The sequence below is a fragment of the Pseudorca crassidens genome, chromosome 10 (genome assembly GCF_039906515.1).
Source record: "Pseudorca crassidens isolate mPseCra1 chromosome 10, mPseCra1.hap1, whole genome shotgun sequence".
Lineage (NCBI taxonomy): Eukaryota > Metazoa > Chordata > Mammalia > Artiodactyla > Delphinidae > Pseudorca > Pseudorca crassidens.
Window position 1 is genome coordinate 40,217,355 of NC_090305.1, and position 17,475 is coordinate 40,234,829.

Sequence of the window (17,475 nt, forward strand, 5' to 3'; positions counted from 1 at the left end):
GTTAGGTTTTCTTGAAATGTCTCTACCTCTGATGGTATTCCATTTCTGAAGCAGACAGGAGAAAAATCCTCGTCAGGTGAGAAGGGCTAGAACCACATAGAGGTAAATGTAGTGACATCAAAGTAGGTGGAGGCATGGGCCAAAACTTGTGACTAGCCCCATGGAAGGGATGAGTAAGCATGTTTGATTCCCTAGCTCTATTAAAAAATTTACCCTCAGGCCTAATGTGGAGCTTGAAATAGATTTATTAGAGCTTTACCCTACAGGACTTTTAGAAAATTGAACATTTTTAGTAGAATGACATATTTGTTAGGATTAATTTATTTGATTTAAATCTATTAGCACCCCTTATCACCTAAGGAAGGGTAGCCACTTCTCAAGAATTATCTCCTTTCCCGCTGTTAAGTATACTGTCTGGGACATATGGGCAATGAATGAATGAATGAATTACAGGTCAGGCAACTTCTTTTGTTGTTGTTGTGGTACTTGAGCCTCTCACTGTTGTGGCCTCTCCCGTTGTGGAGCACAGGCTCCGGACGCGCAGGCTCAGTGGCCATGGCTCATGGGCCCAGCCACTCCGCGGCATGTGGGATCTTCCCGGACCGGGGCACGAACCCATGTCCCCTGCATCGGCAGGCGGACTCTCAACCACTGCACCACCAGGGAAGCCCAGGCAACTTTTATTAAAGTTGTGGTAGGTAGCTTCTCATATGGCCCCCAACGATCCTTGCATCCTGCTATTCGTATCTTTGTGTAACCCCCTCCCACATTGAGTCAGGCTGACTTAACGTGATCAGTAGAAAGCTATGGAACCGATAAAGTGTGACTTTCAAGGCTAGGTCATAGAAGGCATTGCAGTTCAGTCTTGGGATATTGTACTGTTCTTTTTGGGAGGAATCCAGCCACCATGGCATGAGGATGCTCAAGCAGCCCGATGGAGAAGTCCACACAGAAAGGTGGACTTCCAACCAGAAGTGGATCCTCCTACTCCAGTCACGCCTTCAGCTGACTGCAGCCCCAGCCAACATCTGACTGCAACCTTATGAGAGACACCACACCAGAACCACTCAGCCAAGCCACTCCAGGATTCTTACCCCATAGAAACCATGAGAAATTAGAAATGATTCATGTTTTAAGCTACTACATTTTGGGGAGCAAAAGGTAACAAATACAAAAGCAAAGATCAGAAACAGAAGGTGCTCCTGGGGGACTTAATGGGATGGACAAGGTAGTCCTGGGAGGCGGGAGGAGTGAGAGGCATGTTAAGGGAGCAGGGTGGAGTAAGGAACCTGTGAAAACCAGTTTTCTGTTTTATTTGCCATTTCATCCAGGATTGGCTCTAAAAAGTTGCTACAGATGATCTCCAAAATGTGTAATCAGGAGAATGCTGTGTGATCTTCATTCAGAAGACTGATTTTAGGTGTGTCATAGGGGATATTCCTATAGACAGGTGAGTGTCATTCCATACTGGGCAAGTGATTGAGCTCTCTACTAAAGGTCAGGTTCTAGAAGGGCAACAGCTGTTCTTCCATTAACAATTTTGTTTTTTGAGATGTGTCTGTGTCAGGTCCTGGGATAACTGCTGAGCAAGATAAGCAATGATAGGTGAGACACAGACCCTGCCTTCAAGAAATCTGAAATATGAGATTGGCAAGAAAACAATGACAACAGTATGTGACAAATAATGTAACAAAGCAGGACAGACCTAGGCCAGTAGGAAGCATAAAGGCAGTTAGGAGGGCTTTTAACCTGCATTCTGAAGAATATAAATAAATATAATTTGGTCTCTGGGTGGGAGTAGAGGGACAATGGAATGTGTGAGGGTTTTGGAAGACGAGTCCTCCAGACAGCAAGGAAGCATGTTCAAAAACTTGCAAGGCTGTCTGGAGGTTCAAGAAACCATAGTTAGTTCAAAAAAAAAAAAAGAAACCACAGGTAGTTCAGAATGACTATAGAGTAAGGTCGGCAGGGGCCAGCTCTTGCAGGGTCTTGTATTTCCTGGTAGAATTTGGATTTTATCTTCTTCAGATCACTGAGGAGCAACTGTAGGTGTTTCTTTTTTTGTTTGTTTGGTTTTTTTTGGCCTTGCCACATGGCTTGAGGGATCTTATTTCCCTGAACAGGGATAGAACCCATGTCCCCTGCAGTGGAAGCGTGGAATCTAACCACTGGACCACCAAGGAATTCCCCAAAATAGACTTTTTTTTCCTTATTTTATTTGTTTATTTTTTGGCCGCACTGCGTGGCTTGCAAATGTAGGTGTTTAATCAAGGCCATGACTTACTCAGATCTTCATTTGGGAAGGATTCCTCTTGCTGCTGTGGGTGAATGGGGCTGAACAGGGCTGGATGGGAGCCAAGAAGAACACTGTTTAAGCAAGAGGGAGAGTCCTAATGAAGTAATGGCAGAGGACAAAGAGGGAAGGGGTTGAGGATGTCCAGAAGGCAGAAGCATTGGAGTTTATTATCAATGGGATGGAAGGTAGGAGTTATATTGACTCCCAGCTTTCTGGCTTAGGCACCTGAAGAGTTACCTTACTCTTTACTATGGTCATAGTGAAACAGGCAACATTTTACATATTAATTTTTTCTTATAGGACTTTCAGAGAAGAATTTAACTGGAATAATGTTAATAAGTGCAATTATTTTATGAATTTAAATCTAGTATTTACCCATTATCTTCCAGGAAAGGGTGCAATTCTTTGGTTAATGTTTCCTTTTTTTTTTAAATTAATTAATTTTATTTTTGGCTACACTGGGTCTTCGTTGCGGTGCGCGAGCTTCTCATTGCAATGGCTTCTCTTGTTGCAGAGGACAGACTCTAGGTGCACAGGCTTCAGTAGTTGTGGCGTGAGGGCTCAGTAGTTGTGGCACACAGGCTTAGTTGCTCCACGGCATGTGGCACCTTCCTGGACCAGGGCTCGAACCTGTGTCCCCTGCATTGGCAGGAGGATTCTTAACCACTGTGCCACCAGGGAAGTCCTGGTTAATGTTTCCTGAATGAAGAAAAATTAATTATTACTATTAAGGATCTGGGAGCAATCTAGTGAGTTCTTGCAACTAAAGAGGCCCACAAAAGGTGGAGAAGGAATTAGAAACCAACAGAAAACCTCCATCCATCTAGTCAATCAACATTTACTGAGCTCTTATTGTGGACAAAGCCCTGTGCTAGGAGGTGGAGATATCCAGGTAAATGAGACACAGTGCCTGCCTTCAAAGATGTGACAATTTAACTTGCTTATTATCTTTACTCTGGTGTGCTGAAACCTGGAATGCCATTTGCAATTCTGCTCTCTACCTTATGAAAGTGGCAGACGGTATGGTGTAGCTCTCTAGCCACTGGTGTAATTGTACTCATACAACTTTTCTGGGAAGCCTTTGACGAAAAGCAGCAAGAGCCATAAGTGTGTTCCTACCCCCCTTATCCGCCTCTGGGAAATTATCTTGAGGAACTATCTGAGTCAGAGACAAGAATTTATGTGCAGGGATGTTTGTTGCTGTTCTAATGAAACAGAGGATACAACCTAAGCTTCTAACAGGAGGGAAATGGTAAAATTGATGGTTCATCCCTATGATGGACTATTGGGTAGTAATTAGAAATGGTATTTAAAAAAAACCCCTTAATGACATGGAAAAGACCAGAAAAAAAGCAGGATACAAATCTCTACAGAATGTGCTCAAAGATGTCCATAATTTAGGTTTTTTTTTTAAGTCAAGTGTCATTCCCCTCACTTCCCCCCCCATAAGTTAGTTTTTTTTAATTAAAAAAATACTATGGGGACTTCCCTTGTGGTGCAGTGATTAAGAATCTGCCTGCCAATTCAGGGGACATGGGTTTGATCCCTGATCTGGGAAGATCCCACATGCCACGGAGCAACTAAGCCTGTGCGCCACAACTACTGAGCCTGCGCTCTAGATCCCGTGAGCCACAACTACTGAAGCCTGCCCGCCTAGACCCCTTGCTCTGCAACAAGAGAAGCCACCGCAATGAGAAGCCTGCACACTGCAACGAAGAGTAGCTCCTGCTTGCCTCAACGAGAGAAAGCCCACGCGCAGTAACAGAAACCCAGTGCAGCCAAAAATAAATAAAATAAAATTAAAATACTATGTTTTTTTCAAATTTTTGACAGTGGGCATGTTACAGTATTTCTACAATCAGAACTTTGGGCTTTATCTTTCTTTTTTTTAAATTAGAGACATATGGCAGAGAAGGCTAGAAAGACAAGCAAAATGACCAAGATTTTTGGAATTCTGTCGCATGAAGATTGACTAAAACTAACTGAAATTCCATATCTTATGTGTCAAGGGCTTAGTGAAATGTCAATAACATTACAGGCATACCTTGAAGATATTGCTGGTTCAGTTCCAGACCATGCAATAAAGCAAATATTGCAATAAAGCAGGTCACAGGAATTTTTGGTTTCCTACAGCATGTGTTTATACTATACTGTAATCTATTAAGTGTGCGATAGCATTATGTCTAAAAAAAATGTATATATCAATTTTAAAATAGTTCATTACTAAAAAATGCTAACCATCTTCTGAGCCTTCAGCAAGTTGTGGTAGTAACTTCAAAGATCACTGCTCATAGGATAATGAAAAAGTTTGAAATATTTCAAGAATTACCAAAATGTGACACAGAGACAAGAAGTGAGCAAATACTGTTGGAAAAATTGCAATTGGATAAAAGTTGCTCAGTGCAGGGTTGCCACAGACCTTCAATTTGTAAAAAACAAAGCAAAGCACAATAAATTGAGGTATGCCTTTAGTTACAATGTATCGAGTGAGTACTATGTGCCAGGTGCAAAGTGAGTTTATTATCTCTATTTTACAGGGGTAAATAAATTATGTAAATGAGATTCCAACCTAGGTTTGTTTGGTTTCAAATCCTGATCTTTTCTGACTATGCTAAATATAAGCAAATTCAAAAAAGGATAATAAGCAATTCACAGACAAATCCTGCACATGATTTTCAGCATGTCCAGGACATCGGCATGGTACTAGGTTTGGTCTGGGCTGCTGAGAACTTTCACAAGTCATACTCCCTTTTCCTTGCTGGAGGGCATCTGGCTGTATATCCTTCCCTGGAGAATCTGTTTGACACCACAATATATCCTCCTCCTTTACTGCCCAAAATGATGATGCCTTATGATTTGCATTGTGTGTACACATACACACACACATACTCTCTCACTCTTTTCTGGCCCTCCTGTATACCTAAAGAGGAAGCATTTGCTTTTTTGCACCAATAAAGGAATGCAGGATAAACATCTGTTCTTTCAATGTACTACATGCCCCAGCCCATAAGACGTCCAGAGCTTCTGGATGTCAATGCACACACACACACACCCCCGCCCCGTTTCCCTGCAGTGCTTAATCCAGGCATCTCAGGTTGCGCTCTCCGTTGCGTTTAACTGCATCCCACCTTTACCTCTAGATCTTCCCCCTCACCCGCTCCCAAATGGATGGGCAAAGCCAAGGCCCGGGCGCCGTGACTCTGGGCAAATCCTCGCTTCCCCCTCCTCAGCGGAGCTGGGCGGCCCTGTACCCGCATCCCTTTTCCCCCGGCTGTCTTCAAGCGCGCCTCACCGTCCCCACCTCTACGCTATTGGCGTAAAAGCCACCTCCAATCGCGCGGCCCCCTCATTCCATACGCTCGTTTACGCTGCGCGGAATGGGAGGGCGCGATTCCCGAACGCGGCCTGCGCTGCGAGCGCGCGGCCGTCCGGCAGGCCGGCGGGGCTTTACGCCCCTGACGTAGCGCGCCCAAGATGGCGACGCAGTCGTCGTCCGGGGTGGCGGCGGCAGAGGGGTCGGCGGCCGTGGCGGCAACGGCGACGGCAGCCGTGACAGCGGCGACGGTGCGGGGCCTGGGCTGGGGGAAATGAGGCGGCCGCGGCGGGCCAGCGGCGGAGCCGTGTAGCTGAGAAGCGGCACCCCTTCCCTGCTTCCCTTGGCCGAGCCGGGGGCGCGCGCGCGCGCGGCCGTCTGGAGCGGACTCCCCACCCTCGACTCCAGCGACCCGCACCTCACCCCCACCGGGCCCGGAGGATGATGAAGCTCAAGTCGAACCAGACCCGCACCTATGACGGCGACGGCTACAAGAAGCGGGCCGCGTGCCTATGTTTCCGTAGCGAGAGTGAGGAGGAGGTGAGGCGCCGGGCCGGGCGGGCCTGGGGTCCCCGGGGTCGGTGGCCGCCCCGGGCCGGGGCGCGGGGGGCGCGGCCGCTGGAGAGGGTTTGCCCGGGCCCCGGGTTGGGCCGCTCCTCTCGGCCCCAATGAAGTTCCGACGGAATTTCCTGAGGCGAGGAAGAGGAGGAAGGAAAGAGGACGGTGGGCGGAGGGGAAGTGTGTCTGATCGTGGCCATGCGGCACGGGCCGGGCGGGCGGGCGGCTGGGGCACTTCGGAGCGGGCCGCCTGTCACTGGGGAGAGTGGCGGCGGGTAGAAGGCAGTGGGTGGGAAGAGCGTGTGGCTTTCGGTCCAGGCCTGCAGCTTTGGATCCAGAAAGGGCAGCTCCGCACTTGTCAGACCAGCACATGTGTGTAGAGGCCTCCGTGCACGAGGCGCGGGCCGGCCCTTTGTGACAGAGAAAGAGTCCACTTCATTGGCAGGTTGGGGGTTTGCCGAGGGATTATGTGCGTCTGTGAGCCGGAGTGGGGGTGTCTTAGGATTTAGGGCGTTGTGCAAAAGCCAAAGCCAGTTGTTTATTTTACACTGCTCTGGGTAGCCCTTAGGGTGTAGCCTGAGAAGAAAGGACATTTGATTAGATAATCTTTGTGTGTTGAAAATTTTTCATTTTAATTGGGAAGGCCAAAAGCGGTATTTAAGATCTTTGCCCTGACATTCCTCCACTGCCCTATAGGAAGGCCTTTAGGATTAAATTTGCTTGCAGAAGAGAAATGCTTAAAATCAGTTTCTTTTTGCATAGGGTACTTAAAAAAATCTCAGCTCCTCACAGCCGTTTCTGTGGTGATAAAGGGAATTCAGAGAAGGCAAATGTTTTGTAAATCCTCACAGAATAGCTGCTTCGGAAATTCATAAGATGCCTGTGGGAACGCGTTTCTCTCGTGTGTATGGTGGTAAAATGGCAGTTAAACTGGAAACAATAAAGGACAGTGAAATTCAATATGCTGTATTCCGGCATTCAGCAGTGGGCTATCGTGGCAGGGCTGCAAGTACAGCACATCGTGTTGACATGGGGAGAAAAGAACTTGACCCGTTAGTTATGAAAAGAAGTTGTGATGAAAGACACAGATGGGTTGCCAGAAGTTGCTGTCCAAAGATATTTAGGAGGAAGTGGGAATTTATTGCCTGAAAAAAAAAAACTTAAAAGCACTGTAATTGTGCTGTTGAGATATTTTGTGTGTTCCCTTTCAGCAAAACAGTAGGAAACTGCATTTGGAAATGTATACTTGTGTCCTAGAATATATTGTAAAAGTCCTCAAAACAGATGCATTGTAATAGCCTGTTAAGCAGGGCCTTGCTGTAAATTATGTACTTGTTTTGGAATATATGCTTGAGTTAAGTAGAATTATTGGCGATGTTTACTGCTCCAGAGGCTTTGTTCTCTTCATTGTCATATCATATTATGGGAAATCAGATGAGATGACAGGCTGTTAACTAGAGGGAAAACTAATTAGCATAATAGCATGTCTTACTATAACACTATGGTTAAATCTGTGAGCACCCCAATTATAAGTAGAAGGGTGTATAATTTACTTGTATGAATGATGCAAGACTTTGTTAAAAAATCATACTAGAAATTGAGAACACATGAGTATTTTGGGTAAGTTGGAAACCCTTTATAGATCATAAGCAAAGTAATGAAGACTTGATTTTCCATTTTCTGTTAAAGTTTTATGTACTGGTACAAGCAGCATCATTGTTAAAACACTTGACTGATCATGGAGTTTGCTGAATTTCTTTTTGAACATTGGTTAATGAGCAGAAGATTGATGCAGATCTTTCATTCAAATTCAGTAGATGTTACAGCTAAAGCCTAGGAAGAATAAGAAAATAATGAAATGGAACCTATTTTAGATTTGTTCAGTTAAGCAAATATGTATTAAGAGCCTATTGTATAGGCTGTTTTGTGTGTTCCTATACAGAATGCTGTATAGGTGCAGCATTCTGTAATGTGGGATTTAAAGATTTACATCCCTCCCTGCCCCCAAAAGTTGAGTAGTTATCGATTGGAACCCTTAATTGGGAGGGATTTTGGACCACAAAATAATCTCTAGGGTGCCATTCAACTCTCAGATTATATAATTGTGTTGGAAGGGAAGTAATTTGTTAGTTCCCGGAGAACTTTTATGTTCTCAATAGTAGTGCTAGAAACTGGAAGTATTAGCTGCCACACATTGTGGGAATGTGAAATTCAAACTCAATAGGACATTCAACCCAATTTTATTTTTTAATGAGCACTAATGGCTTTAATCAAGATAGAATAGGTTACAGAATACTATTAGCATTAATACAACAATAATGTAAGTATGAATAGGACCCTGATTTATAAATTTAGTTAACCAATGTCAGGAAACGTACTTACAATGTAAAGAAAAAGAGATGGAAAGTATTAGCAGATAACAGACCATGAGTCAAACCTTCTAACATTCCATTTTTCCAGCCCCAGAAAATTTTATTTATAGGCCAGCAGTGATAGCAGCTATAATACTGATCCAGGTTAGGGTGTGTGAACATATCCAGCAAGTTTACTGAGCAAGTTTATTGAGCACGCACCAAGTGTCAGGTTCTGTGATACAGTTAAAAGGAGACAGACAGTGAGGGAGCTTAGAGGCTAGTGGGACAGACTAAACAACATGATGAAAATGAGTTCCCTTTCCTTCAAACCTCTGGCTGCTTTTCCTGTTGATAAGCAAGCATCAACTGCAGGAAAATCCCCCTCCTTAGACGTTTTACTAATTACGGTGACACATTTTGATAAATTAATATCTTTAGGTTGGGGCAATCCTGATAACATTTCTTTTTTTTGTTGTTAAATAAGTTTATTTATTTATTTATGGCTGTGTTGGGTCTTTGTTGCACGGGCTTTCTCTGGTTGTGGCGAGTGGGGGCTACTCTTCGTTGTGGTACATGGGCTTCTCATTGTGGTGGCTTCTCTTGTTGCGGAGCACGGGCTCTAGGCGCGCACGCTTCAGTAGTTGTGGCTCGCGGGCTCTAGAGCGCAGGCTCAGTAGTTGTGGTGCACGGGCTTAGTTGCTCCGCAGCATGTGGGATCTTCCCGGGCCAGGGCTCGAACCCGTGTCCCCTGCATTGGCAGGTGGGTTCTTAACCACTACGCCACCAGGGAAGTCCAACTAACATTTCTTACAGTGCTTTGAACCTGATGTACTGTGGACAGTCTCTTGCCCAGCCTCTGTTTTAACCACTTGGTGCCCTGAACACTTGCTTTTACTCTGTAAGCTGCTGGGCCTGACAGGCCCCGGAGCATGTGGCCTGCCAGCCAATCATGTGCTTACAAAGACTCAGTTATATTTATCCCTATATCTGTTTATGTTCGTTGTACTTGTTATTGTAGTTATGCAGTGTAATTAAATATGACGTCAGCTGGTGAAATTTGAGTTCAAAAAGAATGGTTTTGTGAGAAGTGTTTCAAATGCTTTGGAATGGTTTTGTGAAAAGTATTTCAAATGTTTTGGAATAATTTCAAGTCACTAAAAAAATTGCTGCTCAATTAATATGGATTAGTATAGTGAAAAAGATGGAGAGGGAAGGAGTCTTAAAAGTCTAGAAGGACTCTGCACATAGATAACTTCATGAATGTTTTCAGGTTTTTCTTTTTTAAAAAATATTTATTTATTTATTTGGTTGCGTTGGGTCTTAGTTGCGGCACGTGGGCTCCTTAGTTGTGGCATGTGAATTCTTAGTCGTGGCATGCATGTGGGATGCAGTTCCTGGACCAGGGATTGAACCTGGGTCCCCTGCATTGGGAGCGCGGAGTCTTAACCACTGTACCACGAGGGAAGTCCCAGGTTTTTTTTTTTCTTCATAGAAACTAAGTTGGGTGATACGACATTCATCTTTGTCATGTTATTCACCTTGGGCCTTCCTAAAGCACTTCCAGTGAAATTTTCCCTCTTCCTCCATTCCTTTCCTTTGGAGCCTCCGTGCTTACAGAAAGTGAGAGATACTAGGGGTGGGATTGCTTGTACTCTGTGTGCCCTCCCTGGACTGGGGGTAGGGGAGGTAACACAGGCATTTTTGACAGTTGGAGTATCTAGCAATGTGCAGTACTCTTAGAAAGTCTGGTGGTACTGACTGTACATTGGATGGCATCACAGTGCCTGGGAAAGTTGAAGTTGCTCCTAAGGGGTCTGTGTTTACTGAGGGAGAAAAGTGAGTACTGATAGGATCATCTCAGTTAGATTTCCCTGTGCATTACAACTGTTTCTAAAAGGAGAGGACAAGTGTCCTTAAAGGTCTTAGTTTTGCTTGTTGAGCTTTTCCATCAGGAGCCCTGCATCTCTTGGCATGGGGCTCCTGGTTCTCATTTTCTCAGATCCTTGAGCTCACTAGGTTGGATGAGAAGATGATTGACATCGAAGATCCTCAGTGAGTGGAGTCTCTGGTGGCCTGAGTGTCAGTAAAAATGCCCAGAGGAGCAGGTGGAAGGACGCCTCTGCTGAGTATACCTTCCCCCGGGCTCTAGAGTGGGGAGTAAGGCTCAGGTGGCAATCCCAGGGGCGAAAACCATGACGAAGGGCTTCTAGTGGATCCCAAGCTGGTTGGGGAGTCATTTTTCAGCATATCTTGGTCGTGTACAGTATTACATTGTTCTAGGATCACCATGTGTGCATGGATCCAGTCATCTGACTGGACACTTCTGATCCTCATTTCTTTAAATCTTTTCTGAGGCTTTGTGTGCGTGCGTGCACACGCGTGCACACACACACACGCCCTTTCCCTTGTGTCTGCCTAATAAATATGGGTTAGTCAGATGTTTTTCCCATTACCTCCTTTTCTACCTACTTCCCAAGATGTGAATTCTGGTCTGAAATTGTACTGCAGTCTTCATTCTTCTTTTCCACTCCTTGCCCCAATCTTTTGCTTTTGGGTGATTCTCATTTCTCAATAAACAGAGTGTTATGTATATACTGGGTGTGAAGCAGTCTATATTCTTTTTCATAAAATAGTACAAAAAGGAAGGGCTCTTGTTCAAGAATGCATTTTTTTATTCATTCCTTCAGCACACTTTTTTTTCTTTTTTGGCTGCACAGCTTCCGGGGTCTTAGTTCCCCAACCAGCGATGGAACTCGTGCCGCCTGCAGTGGAAGCGTGGCGTCCTAACCACTGGACTGCCAGGGAAGTCCCTCCACTGTACTATTTTAGCCTAACCCATTATTGCCTCTTTCCTGGATTATTGCTTTATCTTCCTAACTTGTCTCCCTGCTTCTGCCCTTACCCCTCTAGTCTTCACTACTACAGCTGGTGGAGTGATTCTTCTGACACAGAAGTCAGGTCATGTCACTCCTCTGCTCCAGTGGTGTTCTGTCTCAGTAAATCCAAAGTCTTAACCATGATCTTCAGCACTCTGGATGGTCTGGTCCCCTGCCATAGCTCTGACCTCATCTCTCACCACTCTCCCTCTTACTCGTCCCTCTCTTCCAGCCCACTGGCTTCTGTGCTGTTTCTCCCCCATATTATCTGCATGGCTCGCTCCTTCACTTTAGGTCTTTGTTTAATTTTCATCTTATCAGACAGGTCTTTAATGATCACCACATATAAGATAACACCAGTCCATTGTGCATCTCTTATGCTTTTTTTCTTGGCATCACATGTCACCATCAAGACATGCTATGTATTCAGCTATATATTGTCTGTTTCCTTTCAAGTGAATGCAAGCTAGTCCCTGAGGATAGGAATTTTTGTCTCTTTTGTCTGTTTTATTCACTTCCGTGTCCTCAGTGGTTAGAACAGTAGTAGATGCTCAATATTATTTGTTGACTGTGTGAATGAATGAATGAACACATAGTCCCTACTTTGAAGAAGCTTGCAGTCTAGTGGAGGAACTGAAAATAACCAAAATATACCGAATGCTAGTGTCTACCAATAATGTGTTGGTATGTAGGTTTCAGAGAAGTCTCCCAGTTCTTTTCTTATTTCCAGTCTTAGTGACAGGGTGTCTGATAATCTTGAGTATCAGCGCATCGAACGTATGTGTGTATTTGGTTGTAAGTACTTTCAGAATCTTATTGGATCATCCCATCATAGGGCATTTAGGATTTCTTTCAGATGCTGAACTTGAGAGTCTGTGCCATCTCACAGGATTTGTGTTGGCTAACTGATATAATGTGCTGATCCCCAGCCCTAGTGGTGCAGTACCTGAGGGAAAAGGATTTTCATTTTGCTCATAGCCTGGAACCCTTTATTAATAAGTAAATAAATGCACCAACAGACTACAATCAAGTAGTGGATACTGTTTTAATGACTTGTTGGTAGTGGTTCATAGTCAACAATGTATGTCAAATCGGTATTCTAAAGTTTAGTTAATATTAACGTAATTAATTTGAAGATGAAGGTTGATAGGGATGCCCATTAAATTTTCCTGTCATTATTGCTTTGTTCTTTATGTAGGTCAGAGTAAGAGAAACACAATGTAAAGTTTATGGGTGCTGAGTCTAAAGCATTTGATTGATGGTGGTTAACGTGAAACAGAACAAAGAAACCATCATAGGCAAAAAAGATAATAAGATGTTATGCGGTTAAAAGAAGAATAAAGAATTGAATTTGGAAATAAGGTTCAAACTTAAAATTTAGTAATAAAACATATGCACCTGAGTTTCTGAGTAAAATCCTCGTAACACCCAAGAAAACTTCTTGAATCCAGTTTGAGAATTTCTGCCTTAAAGTAACATGGGTGCTCGAGTGTTCACAATGTTTTTCCAAGCCTTCTTGAAGCCTTTGCTTCCTCACCCTTTGAATAGGGAAAAGTGTTTATTCTTATATTCATTCATTCATTTACTCATTTGTTCTACAGACTTTTACTGAGTGCCTACTTCCAGGTTTGACACTGTTCTGGGGACACAGTGATGAACAAGGTGGAATGGAAGTCATTGCTTTTGTGAAGCATCTGATATAAATGCCAGGAGACAGTAAATGAGCAAAAATATCAGTGAACTTGATGATTTTAGGCAGTGGCGGGTGCTGAGCAGAAAGTAAGTGTAGGATGTGGCTGAGATTGGTGTTGGGGGGGGGGGAATTGGCAAATTTTGATAGGATGGTCCCTGAAAGGCAAGGTAGATGGAAGAGCAATTACAGAGGCCCCAAGTGGAGAATGAGCTTGGGAAGGAGGAAGAACTGGAAGCCAGCCAGTATAGCTGGAGATGTTAGAGAGGTGGGAGGGAACCAGATCCTGTGGGGCCTTTGTCACCTTTCCAGTTTTCCTGGCTCTCCTTTACCCCATTCTGCAAAGCCAGCCAGCAAACAAACCAGTAACATCCCGTGAAACCACCTTCCTTCCTTTGAATATGAGGTGTAAAGTGAATAGGATGGTAAAAGAGTTTATGAGAAAAAGCTGTATTTAAGTAATATCCAGGTGGAGATAAAATAAAGTACTGTAATCTTTTCAAGAGATAAGTCTGAAAGGACACGAAGTAGAGACCCTAAAGTTTCTTTACACTCTTTTCAGGGTAGTTTACTCAGAAAGACTATCTTGAATAGGTAATATATATGCACACACTACAAAATTCAGAAGGTACAAAGGATATGGAGTGAAAGGTAAATCTTCCCACCCGTCTTCTCTAGCCACACCATTTCTCACCCTCAGTTCTTCTTTCAGAGGTTGTGTGTGTGTGTGTGTGTGTGTGTGTGTAGTAGGCAGTTGCACACAAGTCAGGTAGTTAGCTTATAAAAGTTAGTACTGCAATGCATTGCTAATAAAAGGTTGGAGGACATTTTTTGTTTAATAGAACAAAGGCTTGCCAGTTTTTCCTAGAAATGTATTTGAACCCAGGCCACTCGAGTATGTATGACTTTTCAACACTTACCTAGTTTTATTGAGGGTTTGGTTACCTTAAGTGCCAGGGATTCTTCTAGAGTGGGGAACTGCTGGGAATGGAGTGGTTTGTGTGTGTGTGTGTGTGTGTGTGTGTGTGTGTGTGTAGGTTCAGTTCTTGCGAGGCTGGGGATGTGTTGGCAGTGGGCTGTGTGTGTTAGGAGAGTGCTGTCACGGGGAAGCTACTTGCCTTCAAGCTCCTGAAAAGCAGCTGAGCAGTCGTCCGAGTCAGACTGGGTTTACTGATTTCTGAACTCTCATCGTTTAGACTACTCAGAGTTGATTAAGCCATAGTACCTTCCTTCTCAAGGTAATGTATGAGCCTAAATATAGGGTGCTGTTCGCTTTAGCCATGTGCCTTTGTCCCCAACTGTGGAATGGGGAGCAAGTAGAATTCTGAATGGAATTGTGGCTTTTCAGCTCTTCTTGAGACAGGCTGTGAGATAACAGAAAATATATATTGATCTCTGTCCCCGGTTCCTGGCATAGAGCTCCTTAAACCCTTGTAATTTCCTAAGTGACAAGAACAGTTAGGAGTGTCTCTTAATCTAATATTAGTCTTTGACCTCTGTTCCTGACACAGGGCTCCTGAAACTCTTGTAATTTCCTGGGTGATAGGAGTGTCTTTTGTTTTGACGAGGCAACTCTGGGTGGGCACCTGGATGGCTCCTGGATGAGGACTGGTCACTGGAAAGACCAAGCCATGATTAGAAGCTTGGAATTTTCAGCCCTACCCCCCATTCTCTTGAGAAGGGAGATAAGCTGAAAATGGAGTTAATGATTGATCATGCCTATGTAATGAAGCCTCTGTGGGGTTCGGTGAACTTCCAGTGGGCAAACACATCCACACTGGGAGGGTGGTGTACCCAAACTCCATGGGAGCAGAAGCTCCTGCACTTCAGGGTCCTTCCTGACCTCACCCTATGTATCTCTTCATCTAGCTGTTCATCTGTATCCTTTAATAAACTGGTAAATGTAAGCAAGTGTTCCCTGAGTTCTGTGAGCCGCTCTGGCAAATTAATGGAACCCAAGGAGTGGGGGTGATTGGAACTTTCGATCTATAGCTGGTTGGTCAGAAGCACCTGGGCTTGTGACTGGCGTCTGAAGGGGGAGAGGGACAGTCCTGTAGGACTGAGCCCTTAATCTGTGGGATCTTCAGGTAGACACTTCCTCTGGGTAGATAGTGACAAAATTGAGTTAAATTGTAGGACACCCAGCTGGTGTTGCAGAGACTTGCTTGGTGTGGAAAACCCCACACGTATTTGGTAATCAGAAGTCTTAGAAGTCAAGCATTCTTTTTTTTTTTTTTTTTTTTTTTTGGCTGTGTTGGGTCTTTGTTGCTGCGCGCGGGCTTTCTTTAGTTGCCGCGAGCAGGGGCTACTCTTCACTGTGGTGCACAGGCTTCTCATTGCAGTGGCTTCTCTTGTTGTGGAGCGCGGGCTGAGCAGTTCTGGCTCGTGGGCTCTAGAGCACAGGCTCAGTAGTTGTGGCTCATGGGCTTAATTGCTCCGCGGCATGTGGGATCTTCCTGGACCAGGGCTTGAACCCATGTCCCCTGCATTGGCAGGCGGATTCTTAACCTCTGTGCCACCAAGGAAGTCCCAGAAGTGAAGCATTCTGTGTGAGTAGTAAAGGAGACTCACAGGGAAGAAATACACAGCAGGGAAGAACTAGGTTCTTCCCTACTCAAGAAGGAAGAAAACTGGATTTTTTTCCTTCTCATAGACCATGCCTTAAACTTCTTTTCTCTCTCTTCCTAACACTCCCCACAAAGTGCCAACCCAGAGCTGGGTATGGGAGGACTTGAAAGAAAAAGGTCATCACAGTGCAACCTCCTGATTTAATTGGAAGTAAAAACAAATTACTGAATGATACACCTATATTCAAATGTAAGCACCAAAAGTATTTCAGAGCAAACATGAGTGGGTTTTTTCCTTTTTTTTTTGGACATCTTATCGTTTATTTATTTTATTATTTTTTAAAATTTATATTTTTGTTTATTATTTTTTTTTGGCTGTGTTGGGTCTTCGTGTTGCACGCAGGCTTTCTCTAGTTGCAGAGAGCGGGGACCACTCTTTGTTGCAGTGCACAGGCTGCTCATAGCGGTGGCTTCTCTTGTTGCGGAGCACGGGCTGTAGGCGTGCAGGCTTCAGTAGTTGTGGCTTACTGGCTCTAGAGCGCAGGCTCAGTAGTTGTGGCGCATGGGCTTAGCTGCTCTGCGGCATGTGGGATCTTCCCGGACCAGGGCTCATACCGGTGTCCCCTGCATTGGCAGGCGGATTCTTAACCACTGCGCCACCAGGGAAACCCTGACATCTTATTTTTAAATTGTGTTCTGCTGCTGCTTTCTTAGTGTAACCAGATTCGTAGAAACAGTCCACTTTTGGTTAGGTATCTGAGGCAGGGTAAGAGTGTGGTTTTTGTGTGCTTTGTCCAAATATACTTTAAAAAATTGGTAAGCAGTGTAGGATGCTTTTTAACTCCTTTTAAAGTGGAAAATTAGTAACTCAAGTGTCATAAAGCATTATCTTATGGGGAGGGTGGGAGGAAGGGTGATGCAGGAGGGAGGAGATGTGGGGACATATGTATATGTATAACTGATTCACTTTGTTATAAAGCAGAAACTGACACACCATTGTAAAGCAATTATACTCTAATAAAGATGTTAAAAAAAGCATTATCTTATGTTGTGGTAAGTATTTTGTGAGCACTTCCAAAAGGAGATAAAGACAGTGAATTTCTACTCCATATTAAAAAATTATTACAAAAAGAATAAAAATTTAAAGCAAGTAGAAACGAAATGTTATAAAGAGAAGAAGAGTAACATAAACAAAAAAGAAATGATCCCTTAGGTAGACTTTCTTTGTATACAGTTAGTTGATGTCTTTGTTCATAAAAGGGTAAAGTCCTTTTAAAGAACTGCCTGGAGGGCTTCCCTGGTGGTGCAGTGGTTGAGAGTCCGCCTGCCAGTGCAGGGGACACGGGTTCGTGCCCTGGTCCAGGAAGATCCTACATGCCGCGGAGCGGCTGGGCCCGTGAGCCATGGCCGCTGAGCCTGCGCGTCCGGAGCCTGCGCTCCGCAATGGGAGAGGCCACAACAGTGAGAGGCCCGTGTACCGCAAAAAAAAAAAAAAAAAGAACTGCCTGGAAAATCTTTTTTGAGTCTGTTATTTAATACTTCTCTCATTTGCTTTATGAGAGCAGCTTAGCAATGATGAACAGAAATGGATGTGAACTTAGACATACAGTGCTTCTACTTCTATAAGAAGGAGGAAGGATGGTGATGTTTCTTTGAATATTTAAGAATCCTAGTAAAATATGCTAAAAGAAAAGTTATATGCTTTTATAAAACACTTTTTATAGTGAGTAGTATGAACTAATATATTTTAAGTAATGGGAACTTTTGATTATTTAATTTTTCATTTTCTTCTTTGCAGAAATGACTCATTTACTAGACTTA

The 17,475-nt window shown here is 44.0% G+C and overlaps 1 protein-coding gene across 3 annotated transcripts in view; it reads left to right on the plus strand.

Annotated features, from left to right (window-relative positions):
* The first annotated feature begins 5,752 nt into the window (after positions 1 to 5,752).
* NUDT3 (nudix hydrolase 3) overlaps positions 5,753 to 17,475 on the plus strand; it is a 107,756-nt gene continuing 96,033 nt past the window's right edge. For all 3 annotated transcript variants that reach the window (XM_067753275.1, XM_067753273.1, XM_067753274.1), the window contains exon 1: positions 5,753 to 6,149. Coding sequence is in view for 2 of the 3 variants with exons in the window: in XM_067753273.1 (XP_067609374.1) it covers positions 6,051 to 6,149 (99 nt within the window). In the remaining variant the exon portion in view is untranslated. The remainder of the gene's footprint in view (positions 6,150 to 17,475) is intronic.